Source organism: Suncus etruscus, chromosome 15, assembly GCF_024139225.1.
Source record: "Suncus etruscus isolate mSunEtr1 chromosome 15, mSunEtr1.pri.cur, whole genome shotgun sequence".
NCBI classification, from domain to species: domain Eukaryota; kingdom Metazoa; phylum Chordata; class Mammalia; order Eulipotyphla; family Soricidae; genus Suncus; species Suncus etruscus.
Window position 1 is genome coordinate 85,111,250 of NC_064862.1, and position 26,221 is coordinate 85,137,470.

Consider the following 26,221-nt stretch of genomic DNA (forward strand, 5'->3'; position numbering starts at 1 on the left):
CTAAAACAAATGCATGAATGCAAAACGTCACTAACATGGGAAAATAAGTGCCCAGTGATTTTTTCTCTCTGTGTGTGTGTGTGTGTGTGTGTGTGTGTGTGTGTGTGTTAAACCCTGGCTCCAGGAAACAAATATGTGTTTGTAAGAGAAACGTGTGTGTGTGTGTGTGTGTGTGTGTGTGTGTAAAAGAAATAAGTCAAGTAGACCAGAAGCCGTGTGTGTGTGTGTGTGTGTGTGTGTGTGTGTGTGTGTGTGTGTGTGTGTGTGTGTGTGTGTGCCAATGATTTCTGAGCACTGTTGATTTATGTTTGGAGTGTGGGGCTGGAGCTGGTCTTGGTGTGGGTGCAATTTACAATGTTAATTTTAAAAAAATTCTATTTCTCATCTCTTTAGCCTTTCACTCTCCCTCTCTCTAATGACACAAGGAATCCCCAGTAGTTGGGCTCGCCAGATCCAAGTCCAAAAGGAAAAAATTCACCTTCCAGGCCACAACGGTCCTGCTAAATAGCTGGAGACTGGCCCCTTAAGACTACGGCTGACAGTCGTTTGACGTCACGCAGCTGCCATTTTTGTTTGGGGCAGAGAAAAGCTGGAAGCACCGACTGGCTAAGGCCGCCTCTGAGATCCAAAGTTTTTGGGGGTCCCCGAGAGGGTCTGGAGGGACGATTTCCTCTCCGAGCGTCGAGGGGCTGCTCTGAGCGCCCGGAGCTCCAGGAACTCGGCCAGGTGAGCGGCGGGGGCGCCCCGGGGAGGTTTGGGGATGCTGGCCCCCCAAGATGGGACAGTCCCAGCGCGGGACAGTTTGATCTTCTTGCGTTGATACCTGGGGCTGAACCAGACTCGTCTGGATGGACAGAAGAGGCGAGTCAGGCCGGGGATCAGGCAGCCCTTGGACGCTTGGCTGCAGCCTGTGACACTCCCCTCTGTCCTGTCACTCCAGCCCCATAAATATAAACATCCGAATTTTTCTAGAGTTTCATGTCTAGGGGTCACCCCCGGGGTGCTCAGGGCTGATGGTTGGTTCTGCGTCCAGAGATAACTCCGGGCAGTTCCAGGGGAACCGTATAGGCTGCTGGGGATCGACCTCGGTGGACCCTGTGTAAGGCAAGTGTCCTCACCACTCTTGTATTATTAATTTTGGTCCTGACTTTGGGGTTCTTTTATCCCCCCCTCCCATAAATAATAGTTCTTTTTCTGTTTAGTTGCACAGCACCACCTCTTGCTCTCCATCTCTCTGTGACTGGGTGACCCCTGGTTTTGGGTTGAATATTTTGGGAAAGACTTTTTTTTTGAGAAGAGGGAATTTTATGCGAAATTGGTTGTCTTTTGGGGGGCCACATCTGACAGTGCTCAGGGGTTATTCTTGCTTTTCACTCAGAAATCACTCCTGAAAAAAAAAAAAAGAAATCACTCCTGGCAGGCTCTGGGGACCTTATGGGATGCCGGGAATCGAACCCGGGTCTGTCCTGGGTTGGCCGCATGCAAGGCAAACAACGCCCTACCGGTGTGCTATCATTCTGCCCCCGACATAGTTATTTTGCTAGAGAGTTGGTTCAAGTCCAGTGGGGCTAAAGGGCACATAAGTGTAGCCCAAGTATACAGTTTGGATCAGCAGCCTGCATGGCAAACACACTCCCCACTGTACTATTGTTCCCTCCCTGGAAGATAATACTTATTATAAATAGTCTATTTTATTCTAGAAGCTCCAAGTGCCAGACAGAGGTCACATTATAGCCCTGAATAAGCGCTATGGATATTAGGATAATTTTGCTATACAAAGGAGCAAGTGCTGGATTCAGGACCCAACAGGAAGGAGCTGGGTGATACTTTTGTCCACAGTCTGAGTTGATCCTGGTCCCCAGGAGGGCTCCTCCAGGCCATGTCCTCAGTGAAAAGGTGGGTGGGCAGTAGAAGCGTGTCCCCCTGTCCCTGTGGCAGAGCCATTTCCAGGCTGAGTGTAGGAGGCAGCTCTACTACCTGCTGCAGGGGATGTTGTGTGCTGGGCTCCTGCTCCAGAGTTAGGCACTGTCCAGACTCCCAGGAGCTGTGTGGGGCCCAAGGGGATTCGGGTTTCAAGATTGAAGAGGGAGGTCTGCACTACTGTCACCATAATAGCCCCAAGGAGAGAAAGGAGCATCTGGTTGCATCTCCCCATGTGGGCCAAAGCTGGTGCCCAGGGTGAGGCCCGTAATGGAGTTTTTGGCCCTTGTGCAGACATCTTCAATCAGGGCTGGGGGTTGTATTCCTCTTTGTTGCTCATAGCTGTGACTTTCCTCCAAGCTTTCTGCAAAAGGCTTTGCTGCTGCTCTTCCTGAATAATCCAGCCCAGAGAAGATGGAGTCAAACCCTCTGATGTCCCAGGTAAGGGGCTGAGTGAAGGCTCAGAAGGGGACAAGGTGGGGTGACAGGTATGTACAGCTCCCCAAGTCCCTGAGGTGAAGAGATACTTCAGGAAGGAATCTTGGGCCAGGGTTTGATTTCTGGCATGGTGCTAGCCTGCAGTTTAAGACTACATTTTTGTGGGAGGTTTTGGGCCACACCCTGCGGCACTCAGGGGTTACTCCTGACTCTGTGCTCAGAAATGCTCCTGGCAGGCATGGGGGAACCATATGGGATGCCAGGATTCAAACCATCATTGGTCCTGGACCGGCCGCTTGCAAGGCAAACGCCCTACCACTGTGCTATCTCTTCGGCTCCAAGACTACTTTTTTTTGTTTGTTTGTTTTTTGGGGGCCACACCCGGCATTGCTCAGGGGTTACTCCTGGCTACCTGCTCAGAAATATCTCCTGGCAGGCACGGGGACCATATGGGACACCGGGATTCGAACCAACCACCTTTGGTCCTGGATCGGCTGCTTGCAAGGCAAACACCACTGTGCTATCTCTTCGGGCCCTTTTTTTTTTTTTTTAGCACTTTCACAGGTCCTCCCCTGATTGTGGGGCCAGGATTTGGTAGCTGGTGCTAAGAGAAAAACCCCTTGGTTGCATCCTACCCTGGCAGTGTGCCAGTGGCAGCCACTCAGTGGGACAGAGAGAAAAAAAGAGACTACTTTTTTATTTGTTTGTTATTTGGGGCCACACCTGGCCATGCTCAGGGGTTACTCCTGGCTCTGCACTTAGAAATCGCTCATGGCACACTCAGGGGACCATATGGGATGCCAGGGATTGAACCCGCATCCATCCTGGGTCAGCCACGTGCAAGGCAAACGCCCTATTGCTGTGCTGCTACTCTGGCCCCAGTTTAAAATGACTTTGTCCTTTTTTATTGTCTTGTGTTTGGCGTTGGGGCCACACCAGGCAGGTCTAAGACCCTATAAGTTGCCATTTATAGGGTTGAGCTTCTGGTAATATGGACCCAGATGTTGGTGAGGAAGGAGACCTTGATCCTAGATTTCTGCCTCATTTCTGCCTCACCTGGGGAAAAGCACTTTGATTTATTTCTAATTTTTGTTTTGTTTTGTTTTGTTTTTGGGTCACACCTGGCAGCACTCAGGGGTTACTCCTGGCTCTACGCTCAGAAATCGCTTCTGGCAGGCTCAGGGGATCATATGGGATGCTGAGATTTGAACCAACATTCTTCTGCATGCAAGGCAAATGCCCTACTCCATGCTATCTCTCCGGCCCCTGATTTATTTCTAATTTTGGTACCAAAAGTCCAGCAAGGCAAATGCCCTACCTGCGGCTGATCCAGGAGGGATGGTTGTTCGATTCCTGGCATCCCATATGGTCCCCCGAGCCTGCCAGGAGCGACCTCTGAGTGAAGAACTAGGAGTAACCCCTGAGTCCCACCAGGTGTAATCCAAAAAACAAACAAACAAAAAAGTCAAGCACAGGTTTGTTTGTTTGTTTTTGTTTGTTTTTTTTTTTTGGTTTTTGGGCCACACCCAGCATTGCTCAGGGGTTACTCCTGGCTGTCTGCTCAGAAATAGCTCCTGGCAGGCACGGGGGATCATATGGGACACCGGGATTCGAACCAACCACCTTTGGTCCTGGATCGGCTGCTTGCAAGGCAAACGCCGCTGTGCTATCTCTCCGGACCCATCAAGCACAGGTTTGATTAAATCACTGGACCCTTAAATTACTTTCTAGTCCCTTGTGTCCTGGCAGAGATAGCCTTTTGGGCAGGATGGGCTTTTGTGTTTAGCATTTTGATACATAGCCAGAGTTTTTTTTTTTTTTTTTCAGCTCCTTTTGGCTCTGAACTCAGTGTTATTCCCATTAGTGCTCACTGAATCAGGAATAGGCCTGGGATGTCTGTGCCAAGTAACACCTCCAAGAACCTTCTAGAACATCATGTGGATGAAGATCTGGCTATCTATGTTGATATCTAGGGACCTTCCACTAGGGTTGCCCTTAGAGAAAAGGACATGGATGCTGATTCCTCCTGATAGCCTGAAACCCTTTAGGACCCAAGGAGGAGTCCTGGCCTTTCTCAAGGTTTGCCTGAACCATTCCTGTATGTATTGCCTAGGACACGGTGACCTTCCTCGATGTGGCCTTGATCTTCTCCCCAGAGGAGTGGCTGTACCTGAATGCCTCTCAGAGGATGCTCTACAGAGAAGTGATGCTGGAGACATACAGGCACCTTCAGGCAGTAGGTAAGAGCTGCCCTAGAGACCTAGGACATTTTGGACTTTGGACTTTGCAGATTCCCCAAGGTCAAATTTTTCTCCATTTCTTTTTTAACCCTCTGCCCCTGTCTTCATTGCTTAGCCGAATCCAACATTATACTTTTTATTGGTGTTTTTGGGCCACACCAGCAGCTCTCTGGGGCTACTTCTGGCTCTCCACAAAGAAAACACTCCTGAAGGCTCAGGGGACCATATGGGATGCTGGGGATTAAACCTGTGTCAGCCAAGTGCAAGAAAAATGCCTTACCTGCTGTGCTATTGTTCCGGCACACTACTTTATAGTTTTAAATGTCATTTCACAGTCCTGAGAGATAGTAAAGTGTGTCTGGTATTTGCCTTGGTTGGTGTGAAGAAGGATAAATCCCTGTTCCACATTAGTTTCCGAACCTGCTAGGATTTATTCCTGAGCACAGAGCTAGGAGTCAGCCCCGACCTCTGAGGGTTATATCCCCAAATTCTCCCAAATACAAATCATTTAATTTTTGTAGGTTTGGGGAAGCTCTTGGCCAGACATGGGCGTGCTCATAGCTTACTCCAGCCACTCTGCTTAGGGACTGACTACTCCTGGCATTGTTTGTGGATCACTTGGGATGCTAGTGATCAAACCTTGCTCAGCCTTGTACAAGGTAAAGTGCTCTCCTATGTATTAAAGTCCCAACCCCCAAAGAGTCCAATGTGAATGTGAGCAAGTGTGTCTTAAATTTTGTTCATGATTTTTTTTTTTTTTTTTTTTGTTTTTGGGTCACATCCGGCTGTGCTCAGGAGTTACTCCTGGCTGTCTGCTCAGAAAATAGCTCCTGGCAGGCACAGGGGACCATATGGGACACCGGGATTCAAACCAACTACCTTTGGTCCTGGATTGGCTGCTTGCAAGGCAAACACCGCTGTGCTATCTCTCCGGGCCCTGTTCATGATTTTTTAAAGGCCACACAGCATCCGGGGAATCAAACCTGAGGCTCCTGCATACAAGGCAGGATTCTCAGTCTGTTGTGCTGTGTCCTGGGCCATACTTTGACTTCTCTTTGTTTCCTTTTTATGTTTGTTTTTGAGTCACACCAGTGGTGCTCAGTGCTTTGTTCTCAGAAATTGCTCCTGGCAGAATCAGGGGACCATATGAGATGCTGGGATAGAACCTGTGTCAATCATGTGAAAGGCAAAGGCCCTGCCTACTGTGCCATCACTCTGGCCCTTTATGTTTTATTTCTTTTGGTGCTAACCTAGCCTGACTGGGACTGACATCTGGCTCTGCACTCTAGCTCTCTCAGGGATTGGTAGTGTTGAGGATCAAGCCAAGGATGTCCCTGTGCAAACAAAGTGCCCTCCTCACTGTACTACCATTCTAATCCCTTGGTTTTATAGTGTGTTTGTTTTGGGTATCACTTCCATTGTCACTCAATGGTTATTCCTTGCTATGTCTTCAGAAATTACTCCTGGCTTCCTCCGGGAACCATCTGGAAAACCCTGTCCACTGCGTGCCTTATTATCTGTGCGCCAGGCAAACACCTTCCTCTCTGTGCTATTAATCCCAGCCACATCCAGCCCCCATCTTTTTTATTTAAACCCATGGTTACAAGGTTGTTCATACTTCAGTTTTTTCTTTCACAGATAAAGTTGTTTATAATTGAGTTACAGTCAACTCAATTATTATGCACAATAACCTTCACTATTTCCTGTCAATCATGTCAACAGTTTCCCCTCATCTTCCTTGATGCCCTCTTCCCTCCCACCCATCCTTCCTTCCCTGCCTGTTCTGGGGCTGGCATTTTTGGCATTTTACCACTACTCTCTCTCTTTCTCTCTCTCTCTCTCTCTCTCTCTCTCTCTCTCTCTCTCTCTCTCTCTCTCTCTCTCTCTCTCTTTCTCTCTCTCTCTCTCACTCTCGCTCTCTCTCTCTCTCTCTCTCTGTTTTGACAGTGTGGTTTCTACTACAGTTAAAACATAGGGTGTGGGGGTGGCGCTAGAGGTAAGGTGTCTACCTTGCAAGCGCTAGCATAGGACGGACCTCGGTTCGATCCCCCGGCGTCCCATATGGTCCCCCCAAGCCAGGGGCGATTTCTAAGCACATAGCCAGGAGTAACCCCTGAGCGTCAAATGGGTGTGGCCCAAAAACCAAAAAAAAACAAACCAAAAAACCAAAAACAAAAAACCATGGGGTGCCATGCTTGTCCCTGTCATAGATAGCCAAAAGGCACATGAAAAAATTCTCCAGGGCCAGAGCAATAGCGCAGTGGTAGGGCATTTGCCTTGCAAGTGGCTGACCCAGGAATCCCATATGGGTTTGATCCCTGGCGTCCCATATAGACCCCTGAGCCAGGAGCAATTTCTAAGCACATATCGAGGAGTAACCCCTGAGCACCACCAGGTGTGACCCAAAATTAAAAAAAAAAAAAAAAGGAAAAAGAAAAAATGCTCCACATCAGTAATCATCAGGGAGATGCAAATCAAAACAACAAAAAAGGCATCATCTCATTCCACAAAAAATGGCACTCATCACAAAGAACAAGAACAACCAATGCTGGCATGGATGTAGAGAAAAAGGAACTCTCATTCATCGCTGCTTGGAAAGCCATCTAGTCCAGGCTTTCTGGAAAACAATTGGATATTCCTTAAAACACTGGAAATTAAGATTCATTATGAGGGGCTGAAGTGATAGCACAGCGGTAGGAAGGGCATTTGCCTTGCACACCACTGACCTGGGACAGATCTGGGTTCAATTCTCAGCATCCCATATGGTTCCTTGAACCTGCCAGGAGCGAGTTTTTTCCACACAGAGCCTGGAGTAACCCCTTAGTGCCACCAGTTGTGGCTCAGAAACCAAAAATAGATTTATTATAATCCAGCAATACCACGCCTAGGGATATGCCCTAGGAACACTCTCTATCTCTCTTCTCTCTCACTCTCACTCTCTCTCTCATGCACACACAAAATTCAAAAAGGCTTTTGAAGCCCCCCCCCCACCCGATTTAGCGGGGAGGGTTTTGGGGCCACAATTGGTGGCCTCACTTCTAGAACACATCAGAGAAAATATCAAGATAGATATCGTTGGCCCTGTATGAGCCCAGTGTTGTACTATTGCTCTTCCACTGTATTATCCAGGCCGCTTAATTGAATTCTTTTATTGAAATCTGGTTTTATCTGCTATAACCAATGTTCATATGGAAAGCAGAGATTCTGCTCTTCATCTCTTCTGTGATTTGGCTGCTTTGATTATGGATCCAGCCTATACATGTGGGTATTGTCCCTTCCCCTGTCTCTTACCCAAGAATTGTCCCTCTGGGGCAGGGCATTGTGGGGTGAAACCTGCGCTGATCTTCTGGCTGGAAGGAGCAGCCCTGGGAAGGCTGAAGAAAGACGTGTTTGAAGGTGAGTGTGGGATGAGCTCTCAGGCTCAGGTCTTGTAGCATATGTGGTGTTTCATGGACATATGTAAGATATGGTGCTGGGCGTGGCAAGTCAGTCTCCTGGATTATGCATATGGAGCCTCTTCTGCTCCCATTCACTGCCCTTGATGCTGAATACCAAAATGATCTGGAACTTTGCTGTCTTGTCTTTGCTCATTCTGGTTCCCCATCTAGGCATTTATCTGAGATCTTCATCCCTCATCTGTGATCTCAGCTTGGCTAGATAGCCTGATGTAAGGATATCCCACTGCCCAATCTATCTCCATGGTTGTCTTTTCTTTTTCTTTTTTTTTTTATCTTTATTTAAACAGCTTGATTACAGATATGATTGTAGTTGGGTTTCGGTCATTCAATGAACACCCCCCTTCACCAGTGCAACATTCCCATCACCAAAGTCACAGATTTCCCTCCTCTCCACCCACTCTGGCCTGTACTCTAGACCGATTTCTACTTCCCTCGTTCTTTCACATTGTTTTGTTTTGGTTTTGGTTTTTGGGCCACACCCGGCGGTGCTCAGGGGTTCCTCCTGGCTGTCTGCTCAGAAATAGCTCCTGGCAGGCACGGGGGACTATATGGGACACCGGCATTCGAACCAACCACGTTTGGTCCTGGATCAGCCGCTTGCAAGGCAAACACCGCTGTGCTATCTCTCCGGGCCCAACATTGTTATGATAGTTTTCAATGTAGTTATTTCTCTAACAACACTCATCACTCTTTCTGGTGAGCTTCATGTAGTGAGCTAGACCTTCCATGCCTCTTCTTTTTTGTCTCTGGGAATTATTGCAAAAATGTCTTTTATTTCTCTTCAAACCCATAAATAAGTGAGACCAATCTGCGTTTTTCTCTTTCCCTCTGACTTACTTCACTCAGCATAATAGATTCCATGTACATCCATGTAGAGGAAAATTTCATGACTTCCTCTCTCCTGATGGCTGCATAATATTCTATTGTGTATATGTACCACAGCTTCTTTAGCCATTCATCTGTTGAAGGGCATTTTGGCTGTTTCCAGAGTCTGGCTATTGTAAATAGTGCTGCAACGAATATAGGTGTGAGGAAGGGATTTTTGTATTGTATTTTTATGTTTCTAGGGTATATCCCTAGGCTCCATGGTTGTCTTTGCCATTGTAATACCAGAGATTTTGAGATCACTCAAGAGCTTCTTCTTTTTTTTCCCCTCATCTTTGAGGCCACCTTGGTAGTGTTTGGGGACACTCCTTGTCCCATAACTTCTGAAACCAATCCTGGTGTGCTCAGGGATTCATTATGAGCTAATGATCGAACCTCTGTGCAACTCTTTAGTATACTCTTTGGTATACTATGGATCAGGCCTGATTGTTGAGAATACTAAGGACTTGGGACTGGAGAGATAGCATGGAGGTAAGGCATTTGCTTTGCATGCAGAAGGATGGTGGTTCGAATCCCGGCATCCCATATGGTTCCCCGAGCCTGCCAGGAGCGATTTCTGAACATAGAGGCAGGAGTATCCTCTGAACGCTGCGGGATGTGATCCAAAGCAAACAAACAAACAAAAAGAATACTAAGGACTTTTTTTTTGTTTTCCATTAGGAGCAACCCAGTGATTTTTCAGGGATTATTCTTTCCTCTATACTCAGAAGTTACTCTTGGCAGCCACATGTGAGGCAAATACCTTCCCTGCTGTGCTTCCTCTCTGGTGCATTCAGAAAATTTTTTTTTTATTTTTGGGTCACACCCATGGCACACAGAGTTACTCCTGTCTCTGTGCTCAGAAATTGCTCCTGGCAGGCTCAGGGTACCATATGGGATACCGGGATTCGAACCGTGGTCTTTTCTGTGTTGGCTGCGTGCAAGGCAAATGCCTTACCGCTGTGCTATCGCTCATTCAGAAATATTTTTTGTCTATATGATTAAACCATTCACAAGGGAGGCACAGTACAGCATTAAAGTTGATTTCACCAAGGTCTTCATTGTGATCATCGTAACCTATGTTCCCTTTTAGTACCTGACAACAACATATAGTCACTATGTTATTAAGCCAGGTTTAATTCAACTAATTTTTGTTTTTGTTTTTTGGGCCATGTCTAGCAGTGCTCAGGTTAATCTTGGATCAATGTTCAATATTATTCCTGGCATGCTCAAGACCATATGGAATATCACGAAGCACACCAGGGTCGGTTGTGTGATAGGCTAACACCCAACACACTGCTATGTACTGCCGCCATAATTTAAGGAAAGTTAAAATCAGAAGGCCCACTGGGCTCCCCCAGTGCGGATGGCTGAGAAAAAAGCCTCAAAGAGAGGTCGCTTCCTTGAAAAGTGAGGGTGGTATTTCTCAAGCTTAGTAATAGTTTCAAAGACTAGTTGCAAACATATATTTGGCCTAATAGGAATCTCCCTGCTGCTGTGCTGTGTATATAGTTGAACATTTACTTCCAGATGTCAAAAATTAGTACGTACAAATATGGCCTTGATTAAATATCACTTTACCAGGGAAAATCAGCATCAAGAGAAACAAAAAAATAACTTTGTAATTCTTTTTTTTTTTTTTTTTTTTTGGTTTTTGGGCCACACCCTGTGACGCTCAGGGGTTACTCCTGGCTATGCGCTCAGAAGTTGCTCCTGGCTTCTTGGGGGACCATATGGGACGCCGGGGGATCGAACCGCGGTCCATCCTAGGCTAGCGCAGGCAAGGCAGGCACCTTACCTCCAGCGCCACCGCCCGGCCCCAACTTTGTAATTCTTAAAGTAAAGTTAGTCTTTTGAAAGATATTCTGCTCAGGGGCCAGAGAGATAGCCTGGAGGTAAGGCGTCTGCCTTCCAGGCAGAAGGATGGTGCTTCAAATCCTGGCATCCCATATGGTCCCCTGTGCATGCCAGGGGCGATTTCTGAGCATAGAGCCAGAAGTAACCCCTGAGCGCTGCCAGGTGTAACCTAAAAATAAAACAAAACAACAACAACAAAATATTCTGCTCAGACAAAAAGAGCCCTTTGTAGGAACACCTGGCAAACTTGATAATCTTTTAATTTATATCAGAATTGACATCCAAGGTCCAGCCTAGGAGTAAAAAACTTTGAGGGCCCGGAGAGATAGCACAGCGGCGTTTGCCTTGCAAGCAGCCGATCCAGGACCAAAGGTGGTTGGTTCGAATCCCGGTGTCCCATATGGTCCCCCGTGCCTGCCAGGAGCTATTTCTAAGCAAACAGCCAGGAGTAACCCCTGAGCACTGCCGGGTGTGGCCCAAAAACAAAAAACAAAACAAAACAAAACAAAAACTTTGATATGTTAAAGTTTGCCCTTAGATACCAGAGAAGCCTCTGGCTCAACTCCCCTCTGTCTTTTATTTTATTTCTTTATTTTTTTGGTTCTTGGGTCACACCTGGCAGTGCTCAGGGGATACTCCTGGCTATCTGCTCAGAAATAGCTCCTGGCAGGCACAGGGGACCATATGGGACGCTGGAATTCGAACCAACCACCTTAGGTCCTGGGCTGGCTGCTTGCAAAGCAAAAGCCGCTGTGCTATCTCTCCGGCCCCACCCCTGTCTTTTAATTGGAACTTATTATTCAGAAGATTTGTAACCCACACTAAAGGCCTGTGAATTATCTTTTGTAAAGAAACATATAGATCAAACAGTATGTACTGATAAGCTTGTTGCTAACAAGAAAGTGCAATTTTTGTTTTTTGTTTTTCTTGGTTTTTGGGTCACACCCAGCAGTACTCAGGGGTTACTCCTGGCTCTATGCTCAGAAATCGCTCCTGGCAGGCTCAGGGGACTATATGGGATGCCAGGATTCGAACCACTGACCTTCTGCATGCAAGGCAAATGCCTTACCTTCATGCTATTTCTCCAGCCCCGAAAGTGCAATTTTTTTGTTTGTTTGTTTTTTTGGGCCACACCCAGCATTGCTCAGGGGTTACTCCTGGCTGTCTGCTCAGAAATAGCTCCTGGCAGGCACGGGGGACCATATGGGACACCGGGATTCGAACCAACCACCTTTGGTCCTGGATCGGCTGCTTGCAGGGCAAACGCCGCTGTGCTATCTCTCCGGGCCCCGAAAGTGCAATTTTTAACCTTGCAAAGAAGCAGGTGTAGGCAGTCTTTCACATGTAAAATTCATGTTTAAATACATCTCTGTAGCATTCAATAAACAGACACACAATTATGATCCACATCTGAGTGTGTCTCCTTCCTTCACCGAAACCTGCACCCACTTTCCTGAGGGACCCAGAGAACTCCCTGAAGTGTCTGGACAAGGCAGCTATAACCCCTGGACCATCATCTAAATATTTTAATGTTTGTTTGTTTGTGCTGCACAGCTGGCCACTCTCAGAGGTCTTTCTTGGTTTGTGCTCAGCAATTAATCTTGGCATGCTAGGGGACCATATGGAATGCCAGGAATTGAACTCGGGTCACCCGTATGCAAGCCAAATGTCCTCCTCACTGTGCAATTGTTCCAACCTCTCAACAGATTTTTACATTGCATATCTGGTTTAATTTTAGGTTGCAGACCACCAGTTGAGGATTCGGCCTTTCATCAATTTATTCCAAATTGGAGTGAGACGGTAAGATTTGCAAGTTCCCAATGAATATATACGTATATATTGATTTTTGGGCCATTCACTGCAGCACTCAAGTGTAACTCCTGGTTCTGCCATCAATAATCACTCTGGGCAGGCTCAGGGGACCCAATGCGATGCAGGGAATTGAATCTGGGTAAACTGCATACAAGGCAGTGCCCTACCTGCTATGCTATTGCTCCAGTCTTTAAATCAAGATTTTTACTTGGTGGCAGGATAGCTCAGTGCCACAAGTACATAGAATTTGTAATGGGGCCCTGAGTTTCAGCACCTTTGTTCCATCTGTTGTCTCTATAGTACTGCTAATGTCAATTCAATAAGTTTTCTAATCTAAAGATATAAATAGTATTTTTGGGGGGGGTCACACCCGGCAGCGCTCAGGGGTTACTCCTGGCTCTATGCTCAGAAATCACTCCTGGCAGGCTCGGGAGACCATATGGGATGCCGGGGTTCGAACCAATGACCTTCTGCATGAAAGGCAAACGCCTTACCTCCATGCTATCTCTCCGGCCCCAATAGTAGTTTTTTCAACCAGAGAGTTTCTGTGATTTGCGTGGAAAAGAATCTAGGGAGGGAAGAAATAACTGTGAATTTTATTTTGATAAAACGTTAGGTCGAGTGTTTTTTTGTTGTTTTGGGTTTTTTTTTTTGTTTGTTTGTTTTGTTTTTGGGCCACACCCGGGTTTGCTCAGGGGTTACTCCTGGCTGTCTACTCAGAAATAGCTCCTGGCAGGCACGAGGGACCATATGGGACACTGGGATTCGAACCAACCACCTTAGGTCCTGGATCGGCTGATTGCAAGGCAAACACCGCTGTGCTATCTCTCCGGGCCCAGGTCCAGTGTTTAAAGTTGTTAATTTTTTGACTGGATCGGTATTGAGACCTTTCCAATGAAAACTTGGGTTTCATCCTCACCACTATATGTGTACCCTGATCCCCATCAAGCATGATCAGGGAAAACATAGCCAGAGTAAACAAAGGTACTGCCTGGTGTGGAACCATATAAAAAGAGTAATAAAGTGGGGCTAGATAGATAGCATAGAGGTAAGGCATTTGCCTTGCATGCAGGAGGTCGGTGGTTTGAATCCCAGCATCCCATATGGTCCCCCGAGCCTGCCAGGAGCTATTTCCAAGCATAGAGCCAGGAGTAACCCCTGAGCACTGCCGGGTGTGACCCAAAAAACAAACAAACAAACAAACAAAAAGTAATAAAGGAAAGTGAAGTCATTGATGTTTGGGAGAAATCTGCCTATAGTGGAGCTTTTTATTCTGTTTGGGGCCACTCTTGCAATATTCAAGGGTTGTTCTGGCTCAGGATCCTTATGGGATGCTAGGGATTGAAACCAGGCTGGCCGCTGCACTGCATCCACCCCTCTATGCTGTCCTATGGCTCCAGTCCTACTGAGGTATTTAAATGGCAGATATATCCATTTCCTTTCAGTGTTTGGGGGATTTCGCTAGCCTTCACTCATGCATTCATAGGCCCCACACTGATCTCTAGCCACTCCCCAAAGGAAGATGCTTCATATTTGTTTACAATTGGTGCTTCAGATTATGTGGAGGGATACATTTATTCTTCTATGCCTATTCACTGAATCGAGGAACTAGAGATATGCCTACAGCTCTGGTCACTTCACATCCATAAAATTTGCTTGTTCTACTAATAAAAATAAAAAGTGGGCCTGAACAATAGCACAGGATGTAGGGCATTCACCTTGAACATGGCTGACCAGGATTCAATCCCTGTATCCCAAATGATTCCCTAAGAATCACCAGAAATGGGCCTGGAGAGATAGCACAGCGGCGTTTGCCTTGCAAGCAGCCGATCCAGGACCAAAGGTGGTTGGTTCGAATCCCGGTGTCCCATATGGTCCCCCGTGCCTGCCAGGAGCTATTTCTGAGCAGACAGCCAGGAGTAACCCCTGAGCACTGCCGGGTGTGACCCCCCCCCCCAAAAAAAAAAAGAATCACCAGAAATGACCCCTAAACTCAGCTGAAAGTAGCCCCATGATGCATATTAAATATAAAGAAAAAAACAGTTGTGTTCAAAAAATAAAAAAAAAAAAAAGAAGAGGACCAGAGTGATAGTACAGCGGTAGGGAGTTTGCCTTGCATGTGGCCAACCCTGGATAGATCCAGGTTCAATTCCTGGCATCCCATATGGTCACCTAAACCCACCAGGAGTGAATTCTGAGCACAGAGCCAGGAGTGACCTCTGAGCACTGCCAGGTGTGACCCAAAAACAAAACAAAACAAAAAGAAGAGGGAGGGAGGGAGGGAGGGAGGGAGGGAGGGAGGAAGGAAGGAAGGAAGGAAGGAAGGAAGGAAGGAAGGAAGGAAGGAAGGAAGGAAGGAAGGAAGGAAGGAAGGAAGGAAGGAAGGAAGGAAAAGAAGAGGGGGCAAGGGAACAAATAGAGCACAAAGTCCAATTGCCTTTCACTAGCCAACTCAGGGTGAATCCCTAGCATCTCATAGGTACCCTTAAGCAGTACTTAGAATAACAACTGAGTGGAGAGCTAGAAATAACCCCTGAGCATTGCTGGGTTTGACACAAAACTCAAAAAGGTAAAGAAAACAAGGCCAGAGCCATGGTACAAGCGGTAAGGCATCTGCCTTGCACGCGCTAGCCTAGGATGGACCATCCCCCGGTGTCCCACTTGGTCCCCCAAGCCAGGAGCGATTTCTGAGTGCATAGCCAGGAGTAATCCGAGAGACACCGGGTGTGGCCCAAACCCCCCCCCCCAAAGTAAAGAAAACATGACATACATCAGAAAAAAAGCCTGAGAACAGAGTGCTCTCTTTCTCATGGACTCTGTCCTGACTGTTCTTGAAGTACAGTATTTATTATTATAGCAGCTAAAGAAGTGGAGGAAAATGGACAATAACAGATATTCGCTGATCTGTTGCTACGATTTTCCCCATCTATGGCAGCTACTGCACAAAATGTCAGAATGACTTCTGGGGGAGGGAAGATGCCAGAGAGAACATGGAACCTTTACCCAGTGGTTTTCTTGCCACTCTGTTCAGACTTTTACTTACCTAAGCCCATTTTATTTTTACTGGATGTCTGCTTGTCTCTACAGATATCCACTTATGTGGAGAATTTTGATTTTTGTGGTTGCAATCACACTTTGGGCCTGGTTGTATACAAGATGACTGTCAAGGGAGAGAAAAGTAATTTGACTAACCCTCTCCTATTCCACAGGGAAGCAGCCAGCCCCAGTGGGACGGGAATGATCCTGTGCTGTGGGACACAGTCTGGACAGAACTGTCCTGCTCTAACCCTGATCGTAGTGAAGACTCAGGGGCCATATTTTCAGGAGGGGGCCAAAGTGAAGAGAGTGTCCTTACTATGGAGTTGCCAACCACTGGACACAGTGTCCCAAAGTCTGCTACACCCAATTCCTGGAAAAAGACCACTTCAGTTGGGCCACCCTGGGCTGAACAAGCTGCAATGTTTCTTTCAATCCCCTCACAGGGACAGACTCAAAAGCACATTATTCATGGAGTGGTGCTACCCAAGGGTAAACAATGTGTGGGTGCCTTCCCGTGTGTTCGGCACCATGATGCACCCCTGGACGCTTCCAATGCACAGGATCTCTCTGACTGTCATCTAAGTGGACAAGCTCTGAGAAAATTGTCGCAACTGAGTGAACCTAAGGTAGTGCAAACACGAAAGAAACATCATACATGTCAGGAATATAGGAAGACCGTAGTTGCATCCTCAAACTTTACAAAGCACGTGAACATGCATAGTGTAAAGAAGCCTTATACATGTCAGCAGTGCGGGAAGGCCTTCACTCAGACTGCATACCTTAAACAGCACATGAATATTCATACTGGAGGGAGTTATAAGTGTCCCGTGTGTGGGAAAGCTTTTACTCAGTCCTCATACCTTAAGGGACACATGAATAGTCATACTGTAGAGAAGAGGCCTTATTCATGTCAGGAGTGTGGGAAGGCCTTTACTCAATCCTCCAACTTTATTAAGCACATGCATATTCATACAGGAGAGAAGCCTTATTCATGTCAGGAATGTGGGAAAGCTTTTGCTCTATCCTCATACCTTAAGAGTCACATGAGCATTCATACAGGAGAGAAGCCTTGTTCATGTCAGGTGTGTGGGAAGACCTTTATTCGTTCCTCGAATCTTAAAAAACATATGAATACTCATACAGGAGAGAAGCCTTATTCATGTCGAGAGTGTGGCAAAGCTTTCGCTGAATCCTCAAACCTTACTATGCATATGAGGATACACACTGGCGAGAAGCCGTATTTGTGTCAGGAGTGTGGGAAGGCCTTCACTCAGTTTGCAAGCCTTAATAGCCACTTGAAAGTTCATACCGGAGAGAAGCCTTTTGCATGTCAGGAGTGTGGGAGAGCTTTCACTCGCTCTGCATATCTCTCACAGCACATGAATATTCATACTGGAGAGAGGACTTTTAGGTGTCCCGTGTGTGGGAAAGCTTTCGCTCAATCCTCATACCTTAGGAGACACATGAATATTCATACTGGAGAGAAGCCTTATTCATGTCAGAAATGTGGAAAGGCCTTTACTCAATCCTCCAACTTTATTAAGCACATGAATATTCATACAGGGGAGAAGCCTTATTCATGTCAGGAGTGCGGCAAAGCTTTCGCTCTATCCTCCTACCTGAGGAGTCACATGAATATTCATACTGGAGAAAAGAAGCCTTGTCAGGTATGTGGGAAGACCTTTATTCATTCCTCAAACCTTAAAAAGCATATGAATATTCATACTGGCGAGAAGCCTTATTTATGTCAAGAGTGTGGGAAGTCCTTCACTCAACATTCGAGCCTTACTAGCCACTTGAAAATTCATTCTGGAGAGAAGTGTTATATATGTCAGGAGTGTGGAAAAGCTTTCATGAAGTCCTCATACCTTAGGAAGCACATGAAGATTCATACCGGAAAGATGTCTTATTCATGTCAGTAAAGTGGGAATTTAGCTTTGCTCAATGTTTACACATTTTTATCTACAAGGAAATGTATACATGAGAGAGGTTTTATACATATCAGGAGTGTGGGAAGGCCTTGAATTCTTTCTAGCTACATGAATATGCATAATGGAGAGAACATATGCCCCACATATGTTCAGAATGGGGAAAGCCTTGGGTACTTGCTCAGGATTCACTGGTGAGAGTTGTTGAAGTCCTAAGAAGTGTCATGAATGTGGTACATTTTAATGCAGCCTCAACCTAATTGTGAGGTTCATTCTAACCTGTGAGGTTAGAATTACTGGGTCACAATAGTCACCCTGAGTGAAACAAGTTCAGCCTCTGGAATTACTTGTGCTGTGGAGAAACGTCCAAGGCCTCAAGACCCTACAGGATAGGGGCCTGCACCACAATTGTTGCCCTGGCCACAACCAGGCCAGTGTCCTAGCCTTTGAAATTCTCTTATCTGCTAATAGAAATAAGGGTTCTTAGATCCTGATCTTGCACGATTGGGATTGGAGACCAAATAATCAAAAACAGCCCATGGCTTGGAGCTATCAGGTCAAGCCACTGTGTTGTCTGTCTCACATTGCTCCAACTCTGGATCTTGTTCTTGGTCACTGATTCTAAGGTGTCTTATGTGGTAAACAGCCACAGTGCTGCAGTAAATTTTTTTTTCTTTGCCTTGGAGCCATCCCAGCAGTGTTCGAAGTTTACTCTCGACTCTTCACTCAAGAATTACCTCTTGTGGTCTTCTAGAGACCTCTAGTCCTAGGTCCAGCACTAGCCAGTCATGAAAGTGGTCTGCCCCTTTTAATAAGACACCACCCCTTTAAATAAGACCCTAGTTGTGATTGGCTGTTGAGCCTATAAAACCCTCCCCAGGGCTGGCAGTTGGAAGAGACTGTTGAATGGTACCAAACCCAGCTCTCTCTCCCTCTTTACCTCTCTCCTGGCCTAGGGGTTTGTCAGAGAATCCTGGGCTTCTCTAATAAATAAAAATGTGATGTTTGTCTGAGTCTTGCCTGCAAGGCTCTGAGAACTCAAGGAGTGTAGGTCTGTCTCTGGCAGTTCAGATCTGATAAATGGTGCCTGGAAAGTTAGGACCAGTGATGAGCCAAAAAATTTGAAATTTTAGCAGGTATGTTTGTTTGGTTATACATGATTTTCCACTGCGTTCAGACATTGTTCCCATTTTGTGTTTTGGCCCTGATCCCAGTCTGGGATCATTATTAATGAATATTAAATCGCCCCTGGCAGGCACAGGGGACCATATGAGATGCTGGGATTGAAACCACCAACCTTCTGTATGAAAGGCAAAACACCTTACCTCCATCCTATCTCTGGCCCCTCCATTGCCATTCTTACAAGAGCTATTCCAATACCCATAAAAGCCTACTATTCAAAAACGCCTATCCTGTATCCATAGAATCAAATCAGGTGAAAAATTCTGCTGTTGTGGCACTACAACAAGGGAGAGGAATATTCCCAGTAGAGACCAGGGCATAATATATGAATAAGAAAAATCCAGATAGAGGGGCCAGCGCTAGAGGTAAGGTGTCTGCCTTGCAAGTGCTAGCCAAGGAGAGATTGCGACCGCGATTAGATTCCCCCGGCGTCCCTTATGGTCCCCCCAAGCCAGGGGCAATTTCTGAATGCTTAGCCAGGAGTAACCCCTGAGCATCAAACGGGTGTGGCCTGAAAAACCAAAAAAAAGGAAAAAGAAAAATCCAGATAGAGTAATTAGCATAAATAAAGATATCCAAAAAATGCATTTCCCAGACCTGAGATAATCCATAGTACCACAGATGTTGAGTCTATGAGTACCTGCTCATAGTCAGATTTGGAACTAAATAATCCAAACCCAGTGAGATCAGAATGAGAGACCAAAAGAAATAGGCCCCATGAACTACCTACCTACTAAGGATTAAAAATAAACTCCCTGAGTAGATTTTTTTTTTTTTTGTTGTTTTTGGGTCACACCCGGCAGTGCTCAGGGGTTACTCCTGGATCTAAGCTCAGAAATCGCTCCTGGCAGGCTCGGGGGACTATATGGGATGCCAGGATTTGAACCACCTCTTTCTGCATGCAAAGTAAATGCCCTACCTCCACGCTATCTCTCTGGCCCCTCCCTGAGTAGATTTAAAGATGCTTGCATAGCATATGGGATAACATCTCCATACTGTTCTGAGTATCTATCAGGTTTGAGCAAAAACGCACTATGGACTCCCATAGGGCTTTCTGGCCAAAGTTTGCCTGAGTCCATCCCAGTACCTGCAAGTGGTGAATGGCTAAATGATGAGGTGAAAGCTAAAGTATTCAACTTGGGAAAATCTGGCAGGCTATCTGGAATCAAAATTACCCTTGATATGTTGTTAGCAGGAAGAGAATATGAAAAATAAAGGGTGGGGCTGGAGTAATAGCACAGCAGTAGGGCATTTGCCTTGCATGCAGTCAACACAGGACAGACACCGGTTCATTTCCCGGCATCCCATATCATCCCATATGGTCCCCCGAGCTTGCCAGGAATGATTCAGAGCATAGAGCCAGGAGTATTCCCTGAGCACCAAAAACAAAAAAATCCAAAACAAAAATACCCCACATAATCCTAAATCATTGTATTTTCCAGCATATAAAATGACTGGGCGTATAAGACAACCCCCTACTTTTCCTGTTAAAATATAGGGTTTGGGCTATATTCGCCATATAAGACTACCTCTCTTTTAACATACACCAAATGGAAATTAAAAAACGTAAGAGAAAAAGAGTAAAACCCTCAAAGTTTAACAGTGTATGCTTAATAAAGCTAGACTTTGAAGTGCCAACAATCATTTTACATTTGTCATTTGTAGTGAGTGACTGTGATTTCTTTTTTTTTGTTTGTTTGTTTTGTTTTTTGGGCCACACCCGGCGGTGCTCAGGGGTTACTCCTGGCTGTCTGCTTAGAAATCGCTCCTGGCAGGCTCGAGGGACCATATGGGACACCGGGATTCGAACCAACCACCTTTGGTCCTGGATCGGCTCCTTGCAAGGCAAATGCCGCGGTGCTATCTCTCCGGGCCCTGACTGTGATTTCTTAATTGTGATCTACATTGAGAGCAGGTAGAGGGGGCTTCTCCAAGAGCAGCTGGCTGGGATGTAGTGATTAATAGAATAGCTAGAGGGACACAGAGCACCTCCTCTGTGTCCCATAAAAGATGAACACAGAGGACTGAGCACCGGAAAGCCGCATACCTGGCGGCTGGATGAGATGCAGCATTCAGTAACAGCTCAGGTGTAGAAATGAATTTAAAAATTTTTTTAATAATTTCCCATTGCTGTAAATGTAATTCTTGACACTTTTACTAAACAAAGTTCCCATTTTCCCTTTCTTATCCCTTGACAATGGAGTAAAAAACTGAAACAAAATAGGACTTGCAACTGGGTCCTGGAATGTGCTAATTTATGATCCTCCTGCACAGATCTGATGATGTCATGAGCTGAAGCACTTAACTACGGAAAACAACCATGTCCTAATTACTTTGCACACGTCTGAAGACATCGTCAAACTACCTAGAATTAGCTACCCTAAAAAACTTTAAATACGAAAGGGGATTTCTAGTTCCACAGTCCAGCACCAGCTAGCTATAAAAGGGATCTACCCCCCACTTTTTTCTAGCGGCCTCCCCCCCCCGTAGGGATCTACTCCTTTTAATAAGACACTGACCCTTTATATAATACCTTAATCATGATCAACTATTGAGTCTATAAAACCCTCCACAGGGTTGGCAGTTGAAAGAAGAGACAGTTGGCTGTTGGAAGAGACAATTGGATGGTACCAAACCCAGCTCTTTCTCCCTCTTTATCTCAGCCCTGGCCTAGGAATTTGTCAGAGGCCCCTGGGCTTCTCTAATAAATAAAACTGTGGTATTTGTCAGAGTCTTGCCTGCAAGGCCCATGAAGACTCCAGCAGCATGGGCCCCTCTCTGGCAGTTTGGATCTGATAGGGACTCTATGGGATTCCGGTGATCAGATCTAGGTAGGCCTCCTGCAAATCAAATGTCTTCCTTGCTGTCTTACTGTTAGTCCCCAGCATGAAGCAATGAGAAAGACTGGAAACCCCCTCCCCCATTTTTCAGGCCTTCCTGTCCATATAAGACAGTTTTGCACAGAGGACCATTTGTGGGAAGGAATGTGGATCCCTCACTGGATCCTCACACCCTCCTTATGCAGGGAATCTATACAGAAGAGAAAAACAGTTCATTTGTATTTTTTTTTTTTAACTTGTATAGAAAACATGTTACCTGTATAGTGAGGCACATCTGTACTGCTGAAGAATTTCTCCTGGCTCTGAACCTGCCCTGGGGTACCCTGGGATCTTAAGGCTGCATTTTCTTGGGCTCATATTTAATTGGTATTCTATTCTTGGATCATACCTAGCTGTGTTCACAGCTTACTCTTGCTTTTCACTCACAGTTCCTTCGAAGCTGTCTCAGGAAGCATATAGCAAGAGGATGTCCGAGGGTTGTTTTCCCTGAGTCCCTGAGTCAGAGCCATTTCCAGGCAGAATACAGTGGGCACGTTGCTGACAGCCTTCAGAGACTGTGCAGGGCTCCTGTCTCAGAATCAGCCCAGGAGGTTGTGGGGCTCAGGCTGAAGTTTCTTGTAGTTTGAGGTCAAACCATTGCACAGCGAGCACTCCAGCCTCAATCCGTTCACTCAGCCCCTCATCTTTATTTTAATTGTGTGTGTAATTTGGGGACACAGTAGGCGCAGCTCTGGGGTTACTTCCATCACTGCACTCAGGAATCACACTTGGAAGGCTTGGGGATCACTATCGGATGCTGGGAATCAATCTAGGTCAATTACACACAAGGCCTTGCCCTTCTGCTATACTATTGCTCCTGCCCTAGCCCCTCAACTTTCTTTTAGACTTTTTCTTGTCTCATTTATATCACTGTGGCCACAAGAAATGGATGCTTCTATATGGGCTCCTTCCAGTGGTGCTTGCCAGACCAAGAGATGGGAGGGGAGGGTTGCTGTCATGGGGGTTGCAAGCTTCTGTGAGGTTCAATATTTATTTACTCTGGTCTGTGCACTCAGATTCATTCTTTCAAGAATGGAGAGCCAGGGCCTGGAGAGATAGCACAGCGGCGTTTGCCTTGCAAGCAGCCGATCCAGCACCAAAGATGGTTGGTTCAAATCCCGGTGTCCCATATGGTCCCCCCGTGCCTGCCAGGAGATATTTCTGAGCAGACAGCCAGGAGTAACCCCTGAGCACCACCGGGTATGGCCCAAAAACCAAACAAACAAAAAAAAAAAGAATGGAGAGCCATACAGGGAAACTGGAATGAAGATCTCATCAACTAAACGCAAAGCATGGGCTCTACAGCCATGTTATCTAGTTCATTCAATGAATTTTTTCATTTTTTAAAATTTACCTTATTCAGGAGCCTGAGCAATAGATAGCCCAGTGGGTAGGGACTGAACCATCATCCTGTATGATCCCTGGAGCCTGCCAAGAGAGATTTCTGAGTGTAGAGCCAGGAGTAACCCTGAGCACCTTTGGGTGTGGCCCCAAAACAAAGAAAAAGAGCCCTAGGGCTGATCATTTCCAAGCCTGATTTACCTCTTTCTAAATCCCTTCTGTCCACCAAGATAACCCTGGTTAATCCACAGGAATAAGTGCAACAATTCAAAGTGTCCACGCACTCAGTTCGTCCTGCCTTGAACCTCCCATCCCTCCACTCACCTGGCTGAGACCCTGTAGATCTGGGGCGCTCAGAGTGGTCACTTGATGACCTGAGAGAAAATCTTCCTTCCAGATGCACTGTGCCCGTGGGGAATCCCTCACTTACTCTCAGAGACAAAGGTTTATGAGATCACATTGGTTCTATGACACCACTAAGAATTCCAGCCAGTCTTAAAGAGCCTGGCTTGGGCCTGGAGAGATAGCACAGTGGCGTTTGCCTTGCAAGCAGCCGATCCAGGACCAAAGGTGGTTGGTTCGAATCCCGGTGTCCCATATGGTACCCCGTGCCTGCCAGGAGCTATTTCTGAGCAGACAGCCAGGAGTAACCGCTAGGTGTGGCCCAAAAACCATAAAAAAAAAAAAAAAAAGCCTGGCTCCAGCTCTGCACCAGGCATTTCCTGGCCTGGAAGGTGAATTTTTGCTTTTTTTTTTTGGGGGGGGGGGCCACACCCGGCGGTGCTCAGATGACATGTGCAGTAGAAATGTGTGGGTTTTTTGTTTTTTGATTTTACATACATTTATTTATTTATTTAAATTTAGGGCATATGTTTACATATATTTATATAAATTTGTTTATATACATTTACATATATTTAAATATATTTAGATTGTTTAGATTTATTTTACATGATATTTATTTAGATTTAGGACACAAACAGTGGAACTCAGTGGAGTTTATCCTGCCTCTGGGCTCAGGAATTACTTCTGGTGATGGTCAGAAGATTCTATGGGATGTCTGGTATTAAACCCTGGGTAGTCAGGGGTAAAGCAAACCTCTTATCTGTTGTGCTACTGCTGCAACCACATGAGTAAAGAATTTTTTTGTTTGTTTGTTTTTTGGGCCACACCCAGCAGTGCTCAGGAGTTACTCCTGGCTGTCTGCCCAGAAATAGCTCTTGGCAGGCACGGGGGACCATATGGGACACTGGGATTCGAACCAACCACCTTAGGTCCTGGATTGGCTGCTTGCAAGGCAAATGCCGCGGTGCTATCTCTCTGGGCCTGAGTAAAGAATTTTTAAGTAAAACTTGCATACTCCAGGTTCCAGAGCTATAGCAAAGCAGGTAGAGAGCATTGCTTGCACATGGCGGACCCAATTTGAGCCTCAGCATCCTATAGTTTCCCTGACCCTGCCAGGGTCAGTGCAGAGCCGGCAATAATCCTCGAGCACCATCTGGGGTGGCCCAAAAACCAATTTGCATACTCCAAGTGTCTGCACAATAGTACTTTCAGGAGGGCATTTGCTGTGCAAATGGCTCACCCAGGTTTGATCCTCAGCATTTCATAGGGTCCAGAACATTTCTAGGAACAATTCCTCTCTGATGAGCCTTAAGTAGTGCCTGAGTACCTCAGGATGTGCAAAACAACCAAAATTGGGCCTCCAAATTACCTCTTTTTTTAAACAGGTAAAAAAGTTATTTTTCTGAGCCACACCCGGGAGTGCTCAGGGATTACCTCTGGCTCTACGCTCAGAAATCCCTCCTGGCAGGCTCGCAGGACCATATGGCATGCCAGGAACCAAACCGGGATCTGTCCCAGGTCAACTGTGTGGAAGGCAAATGCCTTGTCGCTGTGCCCCAAAAAAGGTAAATTAAAAATTATGTCTCTTTATTTTTTCTGGGGCCAGAGAGATAGCACAGTGGTAGGGCATTTGCCTTGCACACAGTTGATCCAGGACGGATGGTGGTTTGAATCCCGGCATCCCAAATGGTCCTTCGTGCCTGCTAGGAGCAATTTCTGAGTACAGAGCTAGAAGTAACCCCTAAGTGCCACCAGGTGTGATCCCAAAACAAACAAAAAATTACGTATTTTTAAAAATATCAATTACGTGTAAGGAGTTCTTTACACAGGTAAAAATATAAAGATTTCTCTTGTATAGATACCCTGAATATATGAGAATCCAGTGAAGACCTTTCCACATTCCTTCTTTTTTTTTTTTTTTTTTTTTTTTTTTTTTTTTTTTTGGTTTTTGGGCCACACCCAGCGGTGCTCAGGGGTTACTCCTGGCTGTCTGCTCAGAAATAGCTCCTGGCAGGCACGGGGGACCATATGGGACACCGGGATTCAAACCAACCACCTTTGGTCCTGGATCGGATGCTTGCAAAGCAAACGCCGCTGTGCTATCTCTCCGGGCCCCCACATTCCTTCTCACAAAGGGTCCTCTGTGCAGAACTGTCTAATATGGACAGGAAAGCCTGAAAAAATAAGGGTGGGGTTGTAATTTTTCCCATTGCTTTGTGCTGGAAACTGAGCAGTAATATAGTGGTGAGGGCACTTGAGTTGCAAGAAGCCAATCTGGGATTTAATACCCGGTATCCCAGAGGGTCCTTAGAGGACCATCAGAGGTAACTCTTGAGTGAAGAGTCAAGAGTAACCTCTAAACACTACTGGACTGGTCCCACACAAAAAAAAATGATCCACTGCAGCATTATGGTTGTTCATCACATAGACCCCTAAGAACAAGGCCCAAGTTGGACCAAAATATGACACAGACACAGTGATTTGACCTGACAGCCCCAAGCCATGGGCTGTTTTTGTTTTTTTATTTGGTCCCCAACCCCAATCCTGCAGGCTTCCAAACCTAAGAAGTCTTATTTCTATTAGCAGACAAGGGAATTGCAAAGGGTGGGAGACTGGCCTAGTAGGCCAGGGAAAACAATCATGGTGTAGGCCCTTATCCTGCAGGCCATGGAACTTTCTCCACAGCACCAGCAATTCCAGAGGCTGAACTTATTTCACTCAGGGTGACTATGGTGACCCTAGCTGGTATCAGAGGATTGCATGTGAGAATGAACCCCACAATTAGGTTGAGGGTACAGTGAAAACTACCACATTCATGATACCTCTAGGGCTTCTAGAACTCTCTGTGACCAGTGAGTACTGAGCAAGTGCCCAAGGCTTTCCCCATTTTGAACATGTGTGAGGTTTATACTTCTTTC

General features: G+C 46.1%; 1 protein-coding gene and 1 non-coding gene across 2 annotated transcripts; both read left to right on the top strand.

Moving 5' to 3' along the window:
• Nucleotides 1-2,907: 2,907 nt before the first annotated feature.
• LOC126031911 (small nucleolar RNA SNORA30/SNORA37 family) lies at nt 2,908-3,033 on the top strand. The gene has a single exon (XR_007503718.1). It is a non-coding gene; the product is annotated as a small nucleolar RNA SNORA30/SNORA37 family (small nucleolar RNA).
• Nucleotides 3,034-16,128: 13,095 nt separating this feature from the next.
• Nucleotides 16,129-17,550, top strand: LOC126030068 (zinc finger protein 85-like). The gene has a single exon (XM_049788268.1). It carries the CDS (start codon nt 16,342-16,344, stop codon nt 17,548-17,550), a length of 1,209 nt encoding a protein of 402 aa, XP_049644225.1. The 5' UTR covers nt 16,129-16,341.
• The last annotated feature ends 8,671 nt before the right edge of the window (nt 17,551-26,221 follow it).

Bases quoted from the DNA above. Each gene is read 5' to 3' on its own strand.
- LOC126030068 (XM_049788268.1), top strand. From the start codon at position 16,342: ATGCATAGTGTAAAGAAGCCTTATACATGTCAGCAGTGCGGGAAGGCC.